This window comes from Neolamprologus multifasciatus, chromosome 18, assembly GCF_963576455.1.
Source record: "Neolamprologus multifasciatus chromosome 18, fNeoMul1.2, whole genome shotgun sequence".
In the NCBI taxonomy this organism is placed as follows: domain Eukaryota; kingdom Metazoa; phylum Chordata; class Actinopteri; order Cichliformes; family Cichlidae; genus Neolamprologus; species Neolamprologus multifasciatus.
Genome location: NC_140456.1, coordinates 22,775,024 through 22,794,700, shown reverse-complemented (window position 1 = coordinate 22,794,700; position 19,677 = coordinate 22,775,024). Strand labels below are relative to the sequence as shown.

At 42.2% G+C, this 19,677-nt stretch overlaps 2 protein-coding genes across 3 annotated transcripts; one reads left to right on the top strand and one right to left on the bottom strand.

Annotated features, from left to right (window-relative positions):
* Window positions 1–823, bottom strand: LOC146497924 (monocyte chemotactic protein 1B-like). Its single transcript, XM_085139439.1, has 3 exons — window positions 702–823; window positions 482–590; window positions 1–359 (listed from the first exon to the last, which is right to left on the bottom strand). Exons 1-3 carry the CDS (start codon window positions 766–768, stop codon window positions 239–241), a joined length of 297 nt encoding a protein of 98 aa, XP_084995565.1. The 5' UTR covers window positions 769–823; the 3' UTR covers window positions 1–238.
* A 9,185-nt stretch (window positions 824–10,008) lies between these two features.
* Window positions 10,009–11,846, top strand: LOC146497923 (uncharacterized). Of its 2 annotated transcripts, none has more exons than XM_085139441.1 (4): window positions 10,009–10,160; window positions 10,299–10,407; window positions 10,531–10,605; window positions 10,733–11,846. In XM_085139441.1, exons 1-4 carry the CDS (start codon window positions 10,088–10,090, stop codon window positions 10,797–10,799), a joined length of 324 nt encoding a protein of 107 aa, XP_084995567.1. In that variant the 5' UTR covers window positions 10,009–10,087; the 3' UTR covers window positions 10,800–11,846. The 2 variants fall into 2 exon arrangements, with proteins under 2 accessions (XP_084995567.1, XP_084995566.1); XM_085139440.1 differs by having other exon boundaries at window positions 10,010–10,160; window positions 10,296–10,407.
* Window positions 11,847–19,677: the final 7,831 nt, after the last annotated feature.

The following is a 19,677-nucleotide window of genomic DNA, read 5'->3' as shown; positions in this document are numbered from 1 at the left end:
TTACAGTGTGACACCTTTTATTACCCAATCTCAATCCATATCATTTCCAATATATGGACATACACAATAACATGTTATTTACATATTTACATGCAGAAATCCAATGAAGACATTCAATGTCATATTAACATCACGAAAGTTAGATAAGGTAGAAAAATAAGCAAATATTTAAGGTCTGTGGCAAAATCTGTAGTTTAAATAGTAATGTCAATTTTGGGTGAACATAGATTTTGTGTCACTATTTCTTTGCCGTGTTATTTCGTTTTTGCCAGTCTTTTCCATCAAGATAGGCCATGCTGGTCTGCGTCCATGTTTTCGAACTGTCCGAGCAGATTCTCCTGCCACTAATTGTGGTGAATCTGTTGAAAATCACAAAGAGAGAAAATTAACAGTCAGCAAGGGAAGAATATACATGAACAATTTGGGCTCAACATTTGAAAAAACTTGGATACTTTAATATTGGATCATTTTTCTGACTTACACCACTGCAGGTATAGAACACGACGGCGGCTGCTGGATGTAGTAACTCTTCAGCAGGTCTCGATGGATTTGGGTGTTCGAGGTTCTCTGACAACAACTTGAAATCCCACCTTGAAATAAAGATAAAAGATTCCAGTGTTATCATCGGCATGATCCAAATCTAACATGAAATCGTGCAAAAACGAACTCAATATTCATCCATAGAAGGGTCCATGCATTACCTTGGGCAGCGGCTGTAGATACCATGATAGCTACAAGCAAAAGCGAGATAATTGTAAGTCCCTTCATCGTGTGGCCGTAGCTGAAACAGATTTGACTTTTGCACTGCTCTGCAAGCCCTTTTAAAGACCACCGACACATTCAGCATTCAGTTATTCCGCTTGCAGCAAGGTGTGAAGCACCCACAGATACGCACACGGCTGGAAAGTAGTAGAACAATTTCCTCCCACAACAGCTCACCAGTGTTGCACTTTGTTTCTCCACTCTCATCAACGGTGGTCTGAGGGTGTTAAGGCATTTTCCACTGCAGTTGAATGTGGTCTGTAACGATCATTATAATTTATTTTCATAATGAAAATTATATGGAAAATACCTGTAGCTACAACATGAAGATCTTAGAACACCATCTTAACAACTGTGGCAAGTGGATATGATGCGATTCTTCTTTGTTTCTTTTAATTTTTAATTAAAAAAGTGATTTGTTGACTCCTTCACATAGTTATATTTCCATCATTAAGTGACAAAGAAGCTGGTGAAATATATAAGTACTTTGTTAAACTCAAAGGAATCTGGAAAATGATGTGGAAATAAGGACTTTAATGTAACTGCATATGTTATGGTGAATTCCTCTCACTTTCTAGCACGGAAGCTTTCTACTGTTAGGTTTTTGAGGTGAGCGTCTCTCTGTGCGCTCAGTGCTGATGTACTCATTTCTGCAACCACACTGCAGAAATACATTTCCCCGTGTCGGTGTCATGGCATTTAAGAGTATATGTGAGGTTATACTTAAATCCACACTCGTGCAGTGATGCTGGAAATGTTACATCATCCCACTTAAACCTATATGGTTTAAGGTCATCCATTCTTCTGGAAGAGCATAGGAGGAGTTATATTTAGCTCTGTTGTGTCATGGCTGTTGTGCAGTTCAGCAGTCATGGTTGGAGAAGATATGAATAAATGTTATGAAGTGGTAACATCACTACAGCAGGTCACAAAATCCCAAGGGAGACGTGAGAGCAGTCATTCTTTCACAAAAAGAGAAAGACTTCTTTAATTAAGGTGATACTAACATTAAACTAAAGAATTAACATCCTCATGGATGTATGGAGACTCTGTATATTTACAAGGGTTAGACCTACCAATCATACAGAGTGGTTAAGGAATATAAGGAATTGTTGCATTTTTCCAAGATATCCATGGGAGGGCGCTGGCACTTGAAGATATCTGTGAGGAGAAGGAAAGAAAACCAGCAGAGGTCAAGATACAAGGTACCCAAAATGTTTGACTGACATTTACGACATATAAAGAGATCTAAATGTTTGCATCCAAATGTAAAATGTTGTGATTTGAATAAATAAACTGTAAATGTTTTTTATGCTGCTGTTAGCTTACACACTGATAGCCTGTTGAAATAAGAATGAAATAGAAAGATATATAATTTAATGTGCAATTGGAAAATGAATCTTAGCTGGACTTTGTATTCTTTGCTGACAAACAAAGTTGAACAAATCTTTTTCTTTTTTTGCTTTTCTGGCACATTGGTCCCTACTTAACATGCTCCAGTGACCATTTGATGCTTCAGTCTACCCTAGGTCAGAAAGATGGTGGTGCTGTTCACCATGTTCAGGCAATGTAAGCAATGTAATATGAACTCGAACTTGTACACCTCTTTGTAACCTAAAGCAGCGGTCCCCAACCGCTGTATTCATCCGCGACACCTTAAAGGCTGGTTCGTGAAAATATTGTCGGACATAAACCGGTCAGTGGCGCAAAAAAGGTTGGAGACCGCCGACCTAAAGAACATTTAACAAATGTCCGGTGTTGGTTGGCGATTACCTGTGCAATGTTAAGAGGGCGTTACTGTACAAGAAAACCTTCCAAAAATCAAATCATGTATAAAAAAGCAAAAATGTTACATTTTTATTGAAGGAAATTGAAATCAAAGCACGGGATACATCACTCATGAAGAAACTACATTAAATACATGTACTAATTAGCATTTTAGAGCCTTTTTAGGTCTGTGTTTGGTGAAAAGAGTTTCTGTCTGATTCTGTGTCAGTGAGGTCAGTGCAGCTGTGCTAGCACACATGAAATACCGCAGGGATTTATTAATGTAGATAGGAAGCCACAGACATACAGCCAGCTCAGGGCAACAAACAGGGTGCCAGTGACTAATTTTCCGCAGAATTTCAAAATGGCAACTACAGTAAATGGTATGTTGTTACACTTTGGACTAAGCTTAGCAACAATCTAGCCATCTTAGTTGGTCTAAACTTTAGACCATCAAAGATGGTTTGCAATATTTTGACAGATGTTATGATGTGTTGAAGATGCAACAGTATAGAGAAATAACCAAAATGAGGCAAAGCAGATTACATGAACTTTAAATTGTGAAGCTGAGACACTGATATACACTGCTGACTAAAGACGCACACACACACACACAAACTGAAATTTGTGTAGAAGTGAAAGAAAAGTTGAAACAGGAATGCTTTGGCATACTGAGGAACTGTTCATGTTCTACTTTCACATTAACTTCATTCATTCTGTTGTATTAAAAAGCATTACAAAGGGCCAGAAATATGCAAGGCTCTGCTTGAAACAGCTGCTTCCTAATTTATATCTATTTATATTTATATCACTGATGTGTTAGATTATTGTCCTGCAGTATGTTGTACATTGCCAAAACACTGTATCATGTTAGAGATCTTTTTTATTGGTGTACATCTCATGATAGCATTGTGTTATGATGTATCTCTTACTGTATGTACTCTCTGATTCCCACTCCTAAATATTACCTATTGCAGTGACAGATCATAAAGCAATTATTTAACAGTTGTTCATAATGTTTAACCCCTTAATGCCTCGTGTATCATATTTGATACTGTGACACAGGACCCACATACACACAGGTCTGGGTTGTGCTTGTAACTGTGCTTTATTGAAAAATACACTCTTTTCCTCCTGCGGTTTCCGGCACCAGCCTCGGATGCAGCCACTCCGTCACTCCCAGTGAGTGCTCCTTCTCACTGCCAAAGACATAAGACAGGTCTCCCTCATTAAACAGTTCTGTACACCTGTTCCCTCCCCGCCTCCATGATGCCCTGTGAGCTTACTGCGCCACCCCTCCTCTGCAGCAGGCCAAAGACCACGCCCCTACCACAGATACATACAGTTTTTAGATCTTTTGAGACTACTACACCATCAGTTTCCCCCCCCTGGAAAAACCAAAACAAAGAGCACACTACATTTTTAACTAATAGATTAGAAAAAAATAAAATAAAATATAGCAAATATGATGCATATTAAAGCTAAAATATACAAATTAAATATTGAATAATATTTAATTTTCAAAATACTTGGATTTCTGGTAGTTATTTCATGAGTCAGGCTTTAAAGAGTGACAGGCAAAAACATTTTTTTTTTCATTTCTAACAATTTAGTGGTACATTTGTTTCATAATATTTTTTTATAATTTAGCCATGTGTGTTTTACTTATTATCCTTTAAAGAACACATAGGTATTTGTTTAATTGGTATAACACAAAAAGCACCATGGATACTGGCATTATGCTGATATGAACGTGGACTCTTTTTTGAGGGACTTTCCATCAAGATAGGCCATATTCATCTGTGTCCACAGTCTCATGGTGTCAGAGCAGATTCTCCTGCCACACGCTGTGGTGAATCTGATACAAAGTACAGACAAAACAATGCGCTACAGCTTTTCTCAAAAGAGCATTTTTAGACTTCAGGCAAATCAGTTTGTAAAAGCACTGTTTTAAACCACTTCAAGATGAGCTGTGTTCACATCTAATCTAATTAGATGTTATTAGATGTGAACACTAACACTAAATCTAATACTAGATCCCATTTCTGACTTACACCACAGTAGTTACAGAACATGACGGTGGCTGCTGGATATAGTAACTCTTCAGACGGTCTTGATGGATTTGGATATTTGAGGTTTTTTCACAACTTGACACACCTTAACCTCCTAAGACCCGAACTCTTCCACAGTATGCATTTTTAATTTCTCTTTGATATTTGGGCATATTGGGGCCCGATGAATGTAAAAACAAAGAACTACCAGATTTTTTTTTTTTACCTTATTTTTGTTTTTAAGAAAAATAAGAGCCAAATATGAGGATATTCCTTTAAAATTTTGATAGAACAGTAGCAGTATAATGTCCTCGTGAGTGGATATCAGGCCCTTGTAGAGCAAAATTGAGTATTTTGGTCTAAATAACCCAAAATGTGATGTCCACATATGTGGACGCCAGGCCCTAGGAGGTTAAAGTAGAGACACAAGACTGTAATGTTGTATTCATCATTACCATAATCTGAAATCAAACTTATAATCAACAGAGTCGACATGAACACGGACAAGCTAGTTCCTCATGCATGCAAATATTCAAATTAACCTTACTTTGAGCACTGCATTCAAGGCTACGAAGCACAAGTGAGACGAAGACAACAATTAGCATTGCCTATCAGAATTGTCGTTTTAAGTACAAGCCTTTTAAAGACCAGCAACACTGAAAGCATACACCTACACTGCTTGCATACTTTCCCCACTGGCACTCTGAGAAATTTACAGTATTAACTAAATCCAATCCCTGCATTACTCATCACTGGTGGCTGGAAGTAATTTTTCTGCTGTTGTAGTAGTTAAAATATTCACACCTCAAGGATCTTAGATCACTTGCTTTACTAGGTTTGTTTTAAGGAATCAATATTTTTGTTGACATTTTCAATCAGAACAGTTTTCTCCTTAAGTAGAAACCCTAATTTATAATTGGGGTTGGATGACTGAAATAGTCCAACCACTTGGGGTCGGGGGAATAACCTCATTGGCAGAACTGCCATTTATGGCATTCTCTGCCAATCAAGCTGCATGGCAAGTCGGCACTAAACATTACTGGAACTTCACACCAAGCTCATATAGTTTGTTTCGGACAGTTTGTTTGGCAGCTTCTGTTCTGTCTTGCAAAAAGGAGCAGATACAGGTACGCCTGCTGTGTTGGTGCTCTCCTTTAGTCCTGTTCAGTTCTCCCTGTGTAGTGGCACATATCCTGGTATCAGCTCCATACACTTGAGACTCTGCTGGAAGACAAAGCGCACCTTCTTGTGATGGCATATATGGCATATATTACATTAAAACAAACAAGCATTTAATAATATGTAAGAGATCCCTCATGAAGAACCTACATTAAAGTGCATTTTAGAATAATTTTAGTTGTGTGTTTAGTGAAAAATTGCTTTCTGTCTGATTCTGTGTCGGTGAGATTACTGCAGCTGTGCTAGCACACATTACTCTCACCTCTTACATTCTGCCACCGCAGGTATTTGTTAATGTCTATAAAAAACCCAACACAGATGGCTGAGGGAAACAAATAAAATGTCAGTGACTCATGTTCTTCACATTGCTAGCTATATTTTGACTGCTGTTGAAATATGTGTTATAGATGCACTAGTAGAGAGAAATAACCAAAATGGGGCAACAAAGCTTACATGAACTCTGATTTCTGAAGCTGACACCTGTGTGCATTGCTGACTAAGTAGCCAGAGATGGGACGTAACCGAATACAAATAGTGTTACTTTTATTCCCAACATTTTTAAACCAATGTCTGTAATATCTTTTCTCCTCCTTGCATTTTCAAAACAGACTCGTTACTTCAGGATCTTCCAAAGCATTTACACGGGTGGGGGGATTTAAACCGGAAGTACAGCAGGTGTGTCCGCATGCTGTGTTTGTGGTACTTCAGACTCTAGCTAGCGCTACAGAAGAGGAGGAAGCATTAAGGAAGTGAGGTTTTTTTTCTGTGTAGATCCACAAATAGCAGCAGGTTAGCTGATTACAGCACCTACACTAACCTACATAACAGATTGAAGCTTTCACGAGAATTCAAATTTAGATTTGAATAATATTTGCATTCTCCTGTACTAATTTTGTTTTATATTATGTTATAAATGTTATGTTGTATATTATATAGCACAAGGTTCAGTTACCGTTTTGCAAAGATGATTATTAGAATTGTCCTTCAAGGAGCTCATTTTTACTTTCTTACTTTGAGTACATTTTAGAGCCTGTACTTTTTCACTTTTACTTGAGTAAAGAGTTGCTTCAGTACTTCAACTTTTACTGGAGCATTTCTAAACCCAGGTGTCTGAACTTGTACTTAAGTAAAGAAAGACTGTACTTTTCCACCTCTGTAAATGGCACATATGGACAGGCCATCCTGAAGGAGCTGGTTTACTTGTGTTGTTGCCGATGCCATCTCTTACTACCAGTACTGAGAAGGATACTGGCATCAAGCGTAACGTCACTCAGCAGGGATAAGGAAAGAGTAATGGTCTGTGGCCACCATTCCAGAATGTGGTTTATTATTTAGGACAAACTGAAATCCCTGAAGTTGAACTCAGTGTATTTGATCTTACATGAGAATTATTATCTAAGTACTTTTTGTTTTTTGGCTAAACACACATTTGTGACATTTCCTGCCATAATATCAGTCCACTCTGTGCAAGCAGTGGGGAGTCATGCCACCCGTCTACAATGCTGCTGGTAAATTGACCAACAGACACTTGTGAAACACATGTGGGATGAGGTGCCACATGGTGCTGTTAGTTTTGGGATTGATAAAGCAGATTTTGAATAATTGTGTGGCTGCCCCCAACTTTATGTGCCTCACAGTGTCTTTGTCACATTGTCCACAGAGTAATTTCTGGAAGTCGGGCTTCTCTGTGCGTTTTTCAGCAGCTGTGGCAAGTGTGCCTCAAGGACTGCATTGTTGTGAAGTTGCCAGTGCACCGTGGTCCTTCCTGTTTCTTTTAAATCTCTGGAAATGTCAGTGGTGACTCAACTCCACTCAGGGGCTGCTTCCTTACGATTAACCTAAAACAGAAGTTTTAAGCTCCAACAAAAGTTGGAGCCCATAAAGATATGGCACAGCACATAGTAGTCTGGATTCCTGAATGATCACATGCAGTGACACCTGTAATGAAATAGTGGATTTCATTGTTAGATTGGGAACCGTGGTGCTGGATACAACCTGTCTTTTTCAGTTTCTTATGGTCATGCTTCCTTCCTCATTGTGAGTTATCATTTCTGCTTTCCTTTGACAAGTATTTTTAACATTATTGAAAATGACCAGATCCAGTGAAGTATCCCATCAGCTGACATTACTGTGACTTGATGTCGTTGTGCTGTAAAGCATGTTACAGAGCCAAGAACTTTTCACATATTTAGTAACTCTTAATCTCAAAAGTCTGCTACTAATCCCAGTAAATGAAGAGATGACACGCTACGCATTTTGTGCTGTAGCTATTTGAGATCTCATAATATTTCACTTTAAATGTTAAAGTTAAATGGGGAAATATCTTTTAGCATTTTAAACCATTTATACAGCTATGTCTGTTGAGGATAACTCAAGACTGAGACCATTGCATTTATTCATTTCATTAAAAAATACCTCAATATTCTTGTTAGTGACATGGTTATATGTTTAATATATTCAGGCCACACAGTGGCGCAGTGGTTAGTACTTTGTGTCATATTAGTCAGATGGACCTTTCTGTATGAAGTTTGCCGTTTCTTCTTCCATCTTTGTGTGTTTCTTGTGGTTGCTCTGGTTTTGCCCACAGTCCAAAGACATGCTTGTTGGGTCAACTGGTGAGTCTAAATTGTTCTAAATGTAGTTGTCTGTCTCTCTGTTTTAGGTCTGCGATGGGCCGGTGATCTATTGAGCCTTAAACAGTGAGAACATTAGGCAGCAATCTTAAAGTCCTTGTGTAATAAAGGCTACATTACAATGACAGCTTGGTGAGATTAAAGTGAATTGGGGGTAACTGAAAGTTAGGAAGTGTAGACAAGAGGACCTTCTGTGAAATGATAAAAACCTGTATTTGAAAGCAGTTGTTTTATTTATAACAATGACAGTGGTTCCCTGAGCAGATTAGACTTGGGGATATCTGAATATCAGATTCTAATGAATGTTTCTGAAATAGAAAACATACCAAATACTACAATCTGAATTCTTTTTTCACAAGTAATCTCCTAATTAAAAGACTAGTGGTTTGATCTTTGTTTCTTACACATGAACCACAGGCCAAAGCCTGTCACTGTCAACTGACTTACATAGTTAGAAAAGTTATTAAATATAGCCTGTTTACAATCAGCACAATTTTATATTAATTCACAAGGAAAATAAGTGCTTAACTTTGGGTGAAGTCTTTGCCATGAATTTATGGTTAGAGATTTGACCAGATTTGCCTTAATAGTGGCCACAGACCTCTTACTTCCCCTTTAAGACAGGTAATCTTTAATGAACAGAAATTTCAAATTAAAATGTAACATTTAAAATATCCAACACATTATTTAATATTAATAAAAGCTACGGAGAGCAGGTTCATTCTTTCTTCTTTTGCTTCCAAAAAAAGCTTTTAACTACAAACTTGGTATTTCAAATAAAAGTAAATAAACGCTCAAATTTGAATATGTTATTATCATTTTATAAGAAAAATATATAGTTATAGGTTTGCATTTTTTTTTTTTTTTTAACTTTTCCTACTTGGTTAAATCTTGAAGGATCATTGAGACATGTAGCTTTACTTAGAAATGAGAGAATGACCAAATTTGGATGGAGGATGCTCGGAAATCGGTGGTTTGTGGTGGAACCCTTAGGAAATGCTTCCTTCCCTTTTCCTTGTACTTGTAATAGCTGTCAGCATCAGAAAAAAAGAGGGATAAAAAGGAAGATAGAGATTGTGTCAAGTGGCGTTCATGATATGACGCGTAATTGCTTAAATCAGCAGATTTAACTAAAATCTTATTAATACCTGAGTAAAACAAAGTCAGTTTATATAATTTACTTCATGTTTTTAACTGCAGTTTAACACATTACAAAGACTGTAATACTAGGAAATCAAGCATAATAAACAAAGATTACCAAGTGTCCTTTAAGTGGACCAAGTGTGCTTTAATATAGGATCAGAGTCATTATCACTGGATTGCTTCAGGTGTGTTTTATATAATATTTGCAATGCACATCACTTTGTTATTTACTTATTAAAGGTAATATTAAAAAAAAGTAAAATAAAAAGTCATGAACATGATTTCTTAACTCCTGTGCGAAAGTGGTGATGAAATTTATTTAAAAAAAGGAAATGAGAGTCTCAGTGTCACCCGAGTCGTCCTGTCCCCCACCCTGATGCAAATGGATACTGTAGAAAACCCGAAGACACAATTCATCCGGTCAGTATGGCCTGATTCCTCTTTTTTCAACGGGATAAAAGCCAGAGGTCTGCTGCAGGGAGTCAGACTTCATCTGCAAGATCTACAGGTCACCTGCTGCAAAGAACCTCAGAAAGATCTTACACGATAACCATGCAGCTGTGCATCAGAAGACTCGCATGCCAGGCCTTTCTCGTCGGGGTTGTGATACTGGCTGCAGCCGCTGGTAAGTTTTTCTGTCAGACTCCTCCGCAATATTGTTCTTATATTTATACTATAGTTTTAACTCTACAGTCTTCTGCTATGACTGTCATTACTTGTAAAGAAATGTGTTTGAAATTCTGTTTTTGTTTCCTAAAAGCAGAGACCAAGACAAGTGACTGCTGCAAAGTGATCAGTCTCAATCCCATCACAGCTCCAATCATTGGCTACAGGGTGCAGAAGAAGAACCCACCCTGTGTCAACGCTGTCATGTAAGATTTATCTCCCTGTTTTATCAAAGAAAGACATGATTAAATCATTTTCTTGGAAAAGCAAGTTTATCAAAGTAAGCCGAGTGAAAAATAGTTTGAGTTTTTTTTGTTTTTTCCACCCAGATTTGAGACAACAGAAGGGGAAGTCTGCAGCCACTGGAAACAGGACTGGGTACATGCAAAGATCAAGGAGCTAGAGTGAGTATGCCTCCTTATCTCAGCTTGTTTCCTGTTTCGAGAAGTTATTGGTTTCTTTGCACATAAAGTTGCTGAGCTATACCACAAGCTTGTTTTAACCATTATCCACCTTGTGTGTATTTTACAGGCATGCACGCAGAGCAAGGAAGACTGCTCTCAAAACTACTGCCACTACTACAACTTCCAGCCCATAGAGAGCATCCTTCTTCACTCTAAACAGCTAGAAACATTTGTTTTAATCTTAAATAATTTAAAATGCTTTCTAATGTTATCTGTATGTCATATTTATAATTGGCGGTATTTATTTTTTCTGTTGTCTCTTTTTCTTTATGATTCTCTGCCTATGATAGTTGTGCGCTCTGTGCAGAGACACATCTTTGTGATGAGACATGATGAGATATGGTGTTTGTTATAAATAAAAGGACTGATCCTGTCATCTGTCCACAGTCATCTGGTTTTGTATTATTTATCTATAAAATGTAATCTTGTCTAAATCTAAGCTTATAATTAACATTTCTGACTTTATTGAACATATTCATTGAGAAGACACCAAATATGTGAGCATGTTACTGTTCATATTAGTAATCAGGAACTATTTATTACATTCATATCAAAGCCTTTAGCGGTTATAGTCCCCCCATGCCTCGTGATACACAGAGAGACAGAGATGGACAACAGCTATATAACTATTACCATTTGATTAGCATAAATAGATTAACTTAAATGGATACATAGAAGCAGATCATTTCAAAAAGTTTTATGCACCTTAAACATATTGTAATGACTACCAAGGTGTACGATGTACCTGACTAAGGTATGTTGTTTTAATGATTAATCCTGCCATCTAGTGGGTGCTTTGATTGATAGCCATGTTCTTTCAGTTGAACAAGTGTCTCATTGAGGGACTTACCTTGTCAGATAAACCCTTTCAGGTGTACACAATGTGCTCATGTAGTGTCTTGGATCTCCTGTCACTCATTGACTGGAAATATTCCCTAAATCGATGATTGCGTTTCCGTCTGAACTAAGGATATTGCACGTTACATGATTTTCTTTTTTAAATGTACATTATGATGATAGAGTATTGTTTGATTAGATAAACATAGACAGAGTTTCACTGCTCTGAAATAAATTCATATATTTGTGAGAAATGCAGTTGGTATATTTTAAGAGATTAATTTGGTTACGCAGCAAATCCATTGCTATGAATAAAACAAAACAGATGTTCATATAAACATTTATTGACAGACTGATCAAATAAGTGTGGCACCCCTGTGAGGGAATGACCACATTAATATTATTTTGTGTAAAACACTCATGTAACGGGACATTTTCATTACTATATGTATTTATTTTCAGTTTCTTTAAAAGTCCATGTAACAGGGATTCATTTTGTGTTAGAAAGCAGTGAGGGCGGAACTTTGGTGGTTGCTCCGGAGTTTCGGGGTGCAGTAAGTGGAGCCCACCTTCCGCTGCTTCCTCAGACACGTTCTGGAGGAAAGCAGAGACGCATCGTGTCTTCCTTACTCCGCTCTTCACCTGCTTTTACAGGTAACATATTTGTCACCGTGGTCTTCATCCTTGGGACCCGTAACAAATCTTGGGGGCTCGTCCGGGATCGGCGCCACCTTGTGGTCGGGGCTGATCCATAAATGACATCTGGGACCAGGACGCGAGCTGATGCCGTCTGAGCGAGCTGAGAGTTGGAGCCGAGACTGATCCATCGTCGTGCTGAGTGGCCCATTGAGAGGGACAGCAAGGAGTTGCAGCCATGGCCGAGGGCGGGAGGAAGAGCCTAGTGTGGGACATTAGGAGAAGCCTACTCACCCTGTCCGCGGGAGAACTCTACAAGGTCGCTAAGAAGGTGGGTCCAGCGGGCCCGGGTCAGCCAGAGCTCGACGCGACAGACCAGGAGGACTGCTTTGACCACATCAGTTCTTTCATGCACAGTAAGCCATTGCTTGAGGCAGAAGATGGTGGGATGGTGGACTTGCTAATGTTAAAAGACTTCATTGATGAGGTGATTGAAAATCGACAAGTATGTGATGATAGTGAGGACGTAGATTCACCTGTTACACAGACATTTACACAAACTCTGCAACCAGCTCACCCCTCAAGTAGCATGGGTGATAGTCCTACACAGCCTGTTCCGGTGACCACAATAGCTAACATGGTTAACCGGCTGCCAGTTGCAGGTACAACTAGCCCGACTGGCCTAGCCAGCTCTATCCCTGATATCACTAACGCCGAGCTGCAGGAGATGTTAAATAGTTATGAGGAGCTTGGTAAAAGACTAAGACAAAGTGTAATGGTCCCCACTGAACAGTCACCTCGACAGCCGACGGGTTTGCTAGTTCAAGCTAACCTAACACAGAGCAACCCACTTCAACCCAACCCACCCGGGCAGCCAAGGGCCCAGCCCACTCGTGAGGGGATGATCTCTCTGAGAGACCTCTCTTATCCCCAGAGAAGAGAATTTAGAGTACAAGGGGGTCAAGTTGGTGACCATTCATCAGACATTAGCTACAACAACATTTGCAAACAGATGGATGAGGGGATTAGAGAAGGCTTCCCTGACGCAGAGATAGTTCGTGGAGTGCTCAGGATAATAAAGCCTGGAACTTTTAAAGATATGCTAATCAATAAAGACGATTTGACTGTACTTGAACTGAAGGGGTTCCTCCAGGCCCACCTGAGAGAGAAAAATAGTACAGAACTCTTTCAAGAATTAATGTGTGCCAGACAAGACGAGAGTGAGACACCACAGCAGTTTCTCTACCGGGTGATAGGGTTGAAGCAGCGGGTCCTCTTCACATCCAAAATGTCTGATGCGGGCATAAAGTACAGTCCAGCTACTGTTCAGGATGTTTTCTTGCACTCGGTCTACCAGGGGCTTGGGTATAAGCACAGTGACATTAGGCGAGAGTTAAAACCTCTGTTGTCAAGCGGAGAGGTGAGTGATGAAACAATCTTGCGCCATATAATGAGAATCACTAGCGAAGAAAGTGAGAGGCAAAAGAGAATAGGTTCGTCCCGTCGACAGAACACAACTAGCGCACATAGTGCCCAGTCTGAGCTCAACACCATCCAAGAATGTAGTAAGCAAGACCGACCAGTTGACACGACCAAGACTGACCCGATTAAAGAACTCACAGCTAAAGTTAATGAGCTCGCTGGGCTGGTGGAGGCGATGAGACAACAGACTCTAGCACGAGCCTCAGACCTAGCGAACCCATACTCACAAAACAGGTCAAGAAATAGAAAAGACAAAACCTTCGGGTGTCCAAACTGTGTTGAACAGAACCGTCCAGATTGTTGCCATTGCTTCATCTGTGGGGAAGAGGGTCACCGGGCGGTTGGCTGCTTAAAAAAATCTAAGAACCAGGGAAACGTGAACCGGTCTCTGCAGCGGGGCGCCCAGTGACCGAGTCCAAAAGAGAGCCCCACAGTGAGCGCTTAAGGGAGGTGAGGACCCAACCTAGCCTTAACCGTAGCAAACCCAGTTTCCCCTCACCAGTCACATCAGAAGTAGTTAACTGGCAGCAGGGTGAGGCACTCGCTACGTCTGGTGTTATGGCACCCCACACTAAATGTGGGGCAGTTGCTAAGCTAATTGGTAAGAAAGCTCTCATACAGTGTAATTTGAATGGCTTAGCAGTGAAAGCACTACTTGACACAGGTGCTCAAGTTAGCATCATAAGTCGAGATTGGAAAGACAGATACTTGCCTGACTTAGTCATGCGACCTCTGTCAGAGATCATCGAGGAAATTGATGAGTTGAAAGTGTGCGCAGTCAATGGGGAAACCATACCATTTGATGGCTGGGTACCCATCATGATCAACTTACCGGGGGGTGAAGACCCCAGCCTCTCCGTCAGTACTCCGGTCCTCGTCAGTACCTTGCTAATGGACAAACCATTGATCGGTTTTAATGTCTTGGAACAGATCATTGAGGGGCAACCAGAGCGGTTGATACCTACTCTTGTTACCTTGCTGTGTAATGCCATCTGTCTTCCCCCTGAGAAAGCTGAGGTGGTCGTAAGCTTCATCCAGACGGCAGAGCCAAACATGACACAAGGGCGCTTGAGAACAGGTGAAAGGGATGTGATTATCCCTGCTGGACAGGTCACCTGGGTAAAGTGCCGGGTTCCATCAACCATGAATCCACCTGATTGTTTGGTGCTGTTTGAGGCTGATGAGGGTAACCAGGCCCTAGAGCAGTTGGATGTCTGGACGGGGTTAGTTGAAATACAGAATCCAGCTAAGCCGTACGTCGCCATTGCTCTGAGTAACGACACCAAACATGATATCACCTTGACGAGGAAGACGGCCCTGGGCACTTTACAGCCGGTTGAACGTATTGTGGAGGCTGAGGCCCCAAACGAGTCCCCACCTACCGTAACAGTTCGCGAGGTAACGGTGGAGCCGGCTGAACCCCTCCCAACGTCATGGCATCCGCCAGTGAACCTTGAACGTTTGGAGGAGGAACAAAAAGAGATTGTTGAGAGAATGTTGTTCGATGAGTGCAGGGCCTTTGCGAGGGATGGGAATGATATTGGTTGTAATCCTGATCTGAAAATGGTGATAAACCTAAAGGATGACATACCAGTGCAGAGAGCATATACTTCCATACCTAAGCCGCTGCTACGGGAGGTTAAAGAGTACGTGCAAGACCTCCTGGTGAAGGGATGGATAATAAGATCCAAGTCCTCTTATGCTGCTCCCATCGTGTGTGTACGGAAGAAAGACGGTTCACTCCGTCTTTGCATAGACTACCGTCTATTGAACCAGAAAACGGTTCCGGACCGACACCCACTACCTCGGATACGCGACCTGCTTGACACCTTAGGGGGATACTCCTGGTTCAGCATCCTTGATCAAGGCAAGGCTTACCACCAGGGGTTTGTGGATGAAGGCTCCCGCCATCTCACCGCCTTCACCACACCCTGGGGCCTATACGAATGGGTGAGAATCCCGTTCGGGCTCACTAATGCACCTGCCGCCTTCCAGAGAAGTATGGAAGAGATCTTAGGTTCGCTGAGGGATGACTGTTGTGTACCATACCTTGACGACATCCTCTGTTACTCACAGTCTTTTGAAGCCCATGTCGAGGTGGTCCGCAAAGTGCTTCAGGTCCTACAGGTCCACGGTGTGAAGCTGCGGCCTGAGAAGTGTGAGCTTTTTAAAGCAGAAGTTCGTTATGTGGGGCGCTTAGTTAGCGCTGAGGGCGTCAGGATTGACCCAAAGGATCTGGAGGCTGTCTTGGCTCTGAAGACCAAGTCACCACAGACAGTAGGTGATCTTAGGCGGGTCCTGGGCTTCCTTAGCTACTATCGCTCTTTCATACAGAACTTTTCGAGGATAGCTCAGCCACTGTACGAGCTACTCCAGAGCAAGTCTTCAGAACGGCCCACTCATGGCCGTCAGAGTAAAACCAAAGGGCCCCAAATGCCATCGAGGGCGCCCATAGACTGGACTCCTGAGCATCAGAGGGTACTGGAACAACTGGTCGACATGCTGGTCCATCCTCCAGTGCTAGCATATCCAGACTTTGATCAACCCTTTGTTTTGCACACTGACGCATCCGAGCAGGGACTGGGCGCTGTGCTCTACCAACAGCAGGGCGGGAAGTTGCGCGTCATTGGCTATGGGTCACGAACCCTGTCGCCTGCTGAACGGAACTACCACCTGCACAGTGGCAAGTTGGAGTTCCTGGCTCTTAAATGGGCAGTGTGCGAAAAGTTCAGAGATTATCTGTTCTACGCACCACACTTCACCATTTATACAGACAATAACCCGCTTACATATATCATGAGCACAGCTAAGCTGAACGTAGTTGGTCATCGATGGGTCGGGGAATTGTCGGATTTCCAATTTAGCATCAAATACAGGCCAGGAAAAACAAACATAGATGCCGACACGCTGTCCCGCGTTCCTCTGGATGTGAACAACCTTGCGTCAGTGTGTACCGAAGAGTTGTCACAGGAGGTGGTAAGAGCGGCTTGGGAGGGAGCAAGAGTAGCCCAGCAGAAAGAAGTTGCGTGGGCGGCTGTCCTTTTGGCTTCCTCTCAGGACGTCATACTGCAGCCAGGCGCGGCTCTCCAGGAAGTCAAACCTGATGACCTGATGCAGGCACAAAGGGATGACCCTATGATGAAGGAGGTCATCAGGCTTAAAGAGTCTAATGTCAGACTCAGTGAGAGTATCAGGAGGTCGTTAGAAGGGTCTGCTTGTAAACTCCTCCGCGAGTGGGACCGATTACACCTCGAAAATGGAATCTTGTACAGACGAACACCCGAACGGAAACAACTAGTCCTACCTCTCCTGTACCAGCCTATGGTATTGAAACATCTTCATAACCAGATGGGTCATGTCGGTACTGAGAGGGTCCTTCATCTCGCACGAGAGAGGTTCTATTGGCCTCACATGAAGAGGTGCATAGAGGACTACGTCACTAAGAAATGCTGTTGCATTAAACAAAAGAAACCCACAGTTCATGTGCGTGCACCCATGGGCAACCTGAAGTCCAACTCACCGCTTGAACTTGTCTGTATAGACTACCTACATCTTGAGAAAAGCAAAGGCGGGTATGAATACATTTTGGTGGTGGTCGACCACTTTACACGGTTCGCTCAGGCCTACCCGACCAAGAACAAATCCGGGCGGACTGCAGCCGAGCGGATCTACAATGATTTTATACCTCGCTTTGGGTTCCCCAACAAACTCCATCACGATCAGGGGCGAGAGTTCGAAAATGAGCTCTTCCGAACTCTTGGGCAGCTTTCAGGGGTTGGTCATTCTCGGACATCCCCATACCACCCCCAGGGTAATCCCGCAGAACGATTCAACCGCACCTTGCTGCAGATGTTGCGTACCCTGACAGACAAAGAAAAGGAAACATGGAAAGATCATCTCCCACAGGTTGTACATGCATATAACTGTACTCGTCATGAGTCCACTGGTTATTCCCCACATTTCCTGCTTTTTGGCTGTCACCCCCGCCTTCCGGTGGATCTTTTGTTCGGCCTGGTGGAGGAAACTGAACCAGTGTCGCACAGGGGGTATGCTGAAAAGTGGCGTAAGAGAATGACAGAGGCCTATCAGGTTGCCACCAAAAATAGCCTCTCGGCTAGTGCTAAGGGGAAGTCGTACTATGATCAGAAGGTGAGGGGAGTGGTACTGAAATCAGGGGACAGAGTGTTGGTGAGGAACTTAGGCGAGCGTGGTGGACCCGGCAAATTACGCTCCTACTGGGAGAACAGGATATATGTGGTCAAGGAACAGGTTTCGGATAACCCAGTGTATGTTGTCCATCCCGAGGGTAATGACCAGGGAAGAACTCGGACCCTGCACCGGAACTTGCTCCTATTGGTCAATGATTTGCCAGTAGAGTTCCCACCACAACCAACTAAACTAACCTTAAGATCGACACACAAACAGATCAATGCTCGAGTGAGAGGTAAAGACAGGGAAGGACAGATAGAAAATGCTGAGACCTCTGATTCAGATGATGACCCGGGTAGTGGCTACTGGCTGAGGGTACCACCAATCCAGGTTGAGTTCAGAACAACTGTCCCTTCCGAGAAACAGGCTGTCAGCCAGGACAGATTGGAACCGGGGAGGCAGACGCAGGCTCAGTTTGAAGGAGGATCTGTTCTGAGTCCGAGGGATCTTGAGGAGCCAGGACGAAGGACACCTGTGACAGATGCCGAGGACATTGTTGAGAATCTGTCAGAGATGGCTGGAGCCCACGAAGGAGGTCGATTAGGAAGAGAGGGTCCCATGGCACCTGAGGATGGAGATGAAGTTGAGACTCACCAGTGTGACCGCGAGGGGAGTAACAGTTCGGCAGCCCTTAGCTTACCTCAGTCAGAGGTAGAACCCGAGTCCCCTCAACATGAGTGCTGTGATGAGCAGGTAGGAGACTCTCAGTCTAACTCACCTGCCCCACTGAGGCGATCCACCCGACAGAGGCGTCCAGGCCAAATGCTCACCTATTCATCTCTAGGTCATCCAACATACCAGTCACGGCCCACTGTAAACATGGTAGATACTTACCTCGTGCCTTCGGCCGCCCTGTGGCCCCCACAACCAAGCCTATCTTCATTCCAAGGCCCACCGGTCATCCAGTTCCCATATATCTCTCTTCTCTACCCCATATGTAGTTATTAGGAAGGAGCCCTAAACTATGGTGGTTACCTAATCCTAAAGAACCAAACATTCCTAAGTGCTTGAAGTTTTAATTTAAGGGTTTTGATTATTCACTGTCTGAGATTTGATAAGAATACCGAGACTGTAAGTGCAAATTTGTTTCAAGTGTCAGGAGCCACTTTTGTTGTAGGGGAGTGTGTGGCACCCCTGTGAGGGAATGACCACATTAATATTATTTTGTGTAAAACACTCATGTAACGGGACATTTTCATTACTATATGTATTTATTTTCAGTTTCTTTAAAAGTCCATGTAACAGGGATTCATTTTGTGTTAGAAAGCAGTGAGGGCGGAACTTTGGTGGTTGCTCCGGAGTTTCGGGGTGCAGTAAGTGGAGCCCACCTTCCGCTGCTTCCTCAGACACGTTCTGGAGGAAAGCAGAGACGCATCGTGTCTTCCTTACTCCGCTCTTCACCTGCTTTTACAGGTAACATATTTGTCACCGTGGTCTTCATCCTTGGGACCCGTAACATAAGCACCATCATTTGTTTAAATCTGTTCTTCTCAGTTTTGATACTGAGTACTAAGTCTGAGGCTGATGAAGTTAAAGGATAAAGTAAAAGATAAGGTAAAGCACAGTTTGTCAGTCAGTTTCAAGAGATAATATCTTCAGCGTTAACTTGATGGCACAAGCTTGAGATTCTTTTAGACTAAGATTTGGAAACTGAAATTTTTTAGTCTGTTTTTTGCTAATTGCTGTTAAGGAAAGCCTCTTTTATACAGAAAAAATATCCACGTTGAAGATATGCGTAGCTTATTTGTAGGATGTAGAATTATTGTAGAGACGCTGACACTGCCCTGGATGCAATAAAGGCCTGAGTGTGTCATGAATTTAGGAGTAGATTTCTAGGAGGCCCTCCCC

Bases quoted from the DNA above. Each gene is read 5' to 3' on its own strand.
- LOC146497924 (XM_085139439.1), bottom strand. From the start codon at position 768: ATGAAGGGACTTACAATTATCTCGCTTTTGCTTGTAGCTATCATGGTA. The intron at 591-701 runs GTAATGCATGGA...CTTTATTTCAAG, and splicing joins ATCTACAGCCGCTGCCCAAG to GTGGGATTTCAAGTTGTTGT. The intron at 360-481 runs GTAAGTCAGAAA...GATTTTCAACAG, and splicing joins TGTTCTATACCTGCAGTGGT to ATTCACCACAATTAGTGGCA.
- LOC146497923 (XM_085139440.1), top strand. From the start codon at position 10,088: ATGCAGCTGTGCATCAGAAGACTCGCATGCCAGGCCTTTCTCGTCGGG. The intron at 10,408-10,530 runs GTAAGATTTATC...TTTTCCACCCAG, and splicing joins CCCTGTGTCAACGCTGTCAT to ATTTGAGACAACAGAAGGGG. The intron at 10,606-10,732 runs GTGAGTATGCCT...TGTATTTTACAG, and splicing joins GCAAAGATCAAGGAGCTAGA to GCATGCACGCAGAGCAAGGA.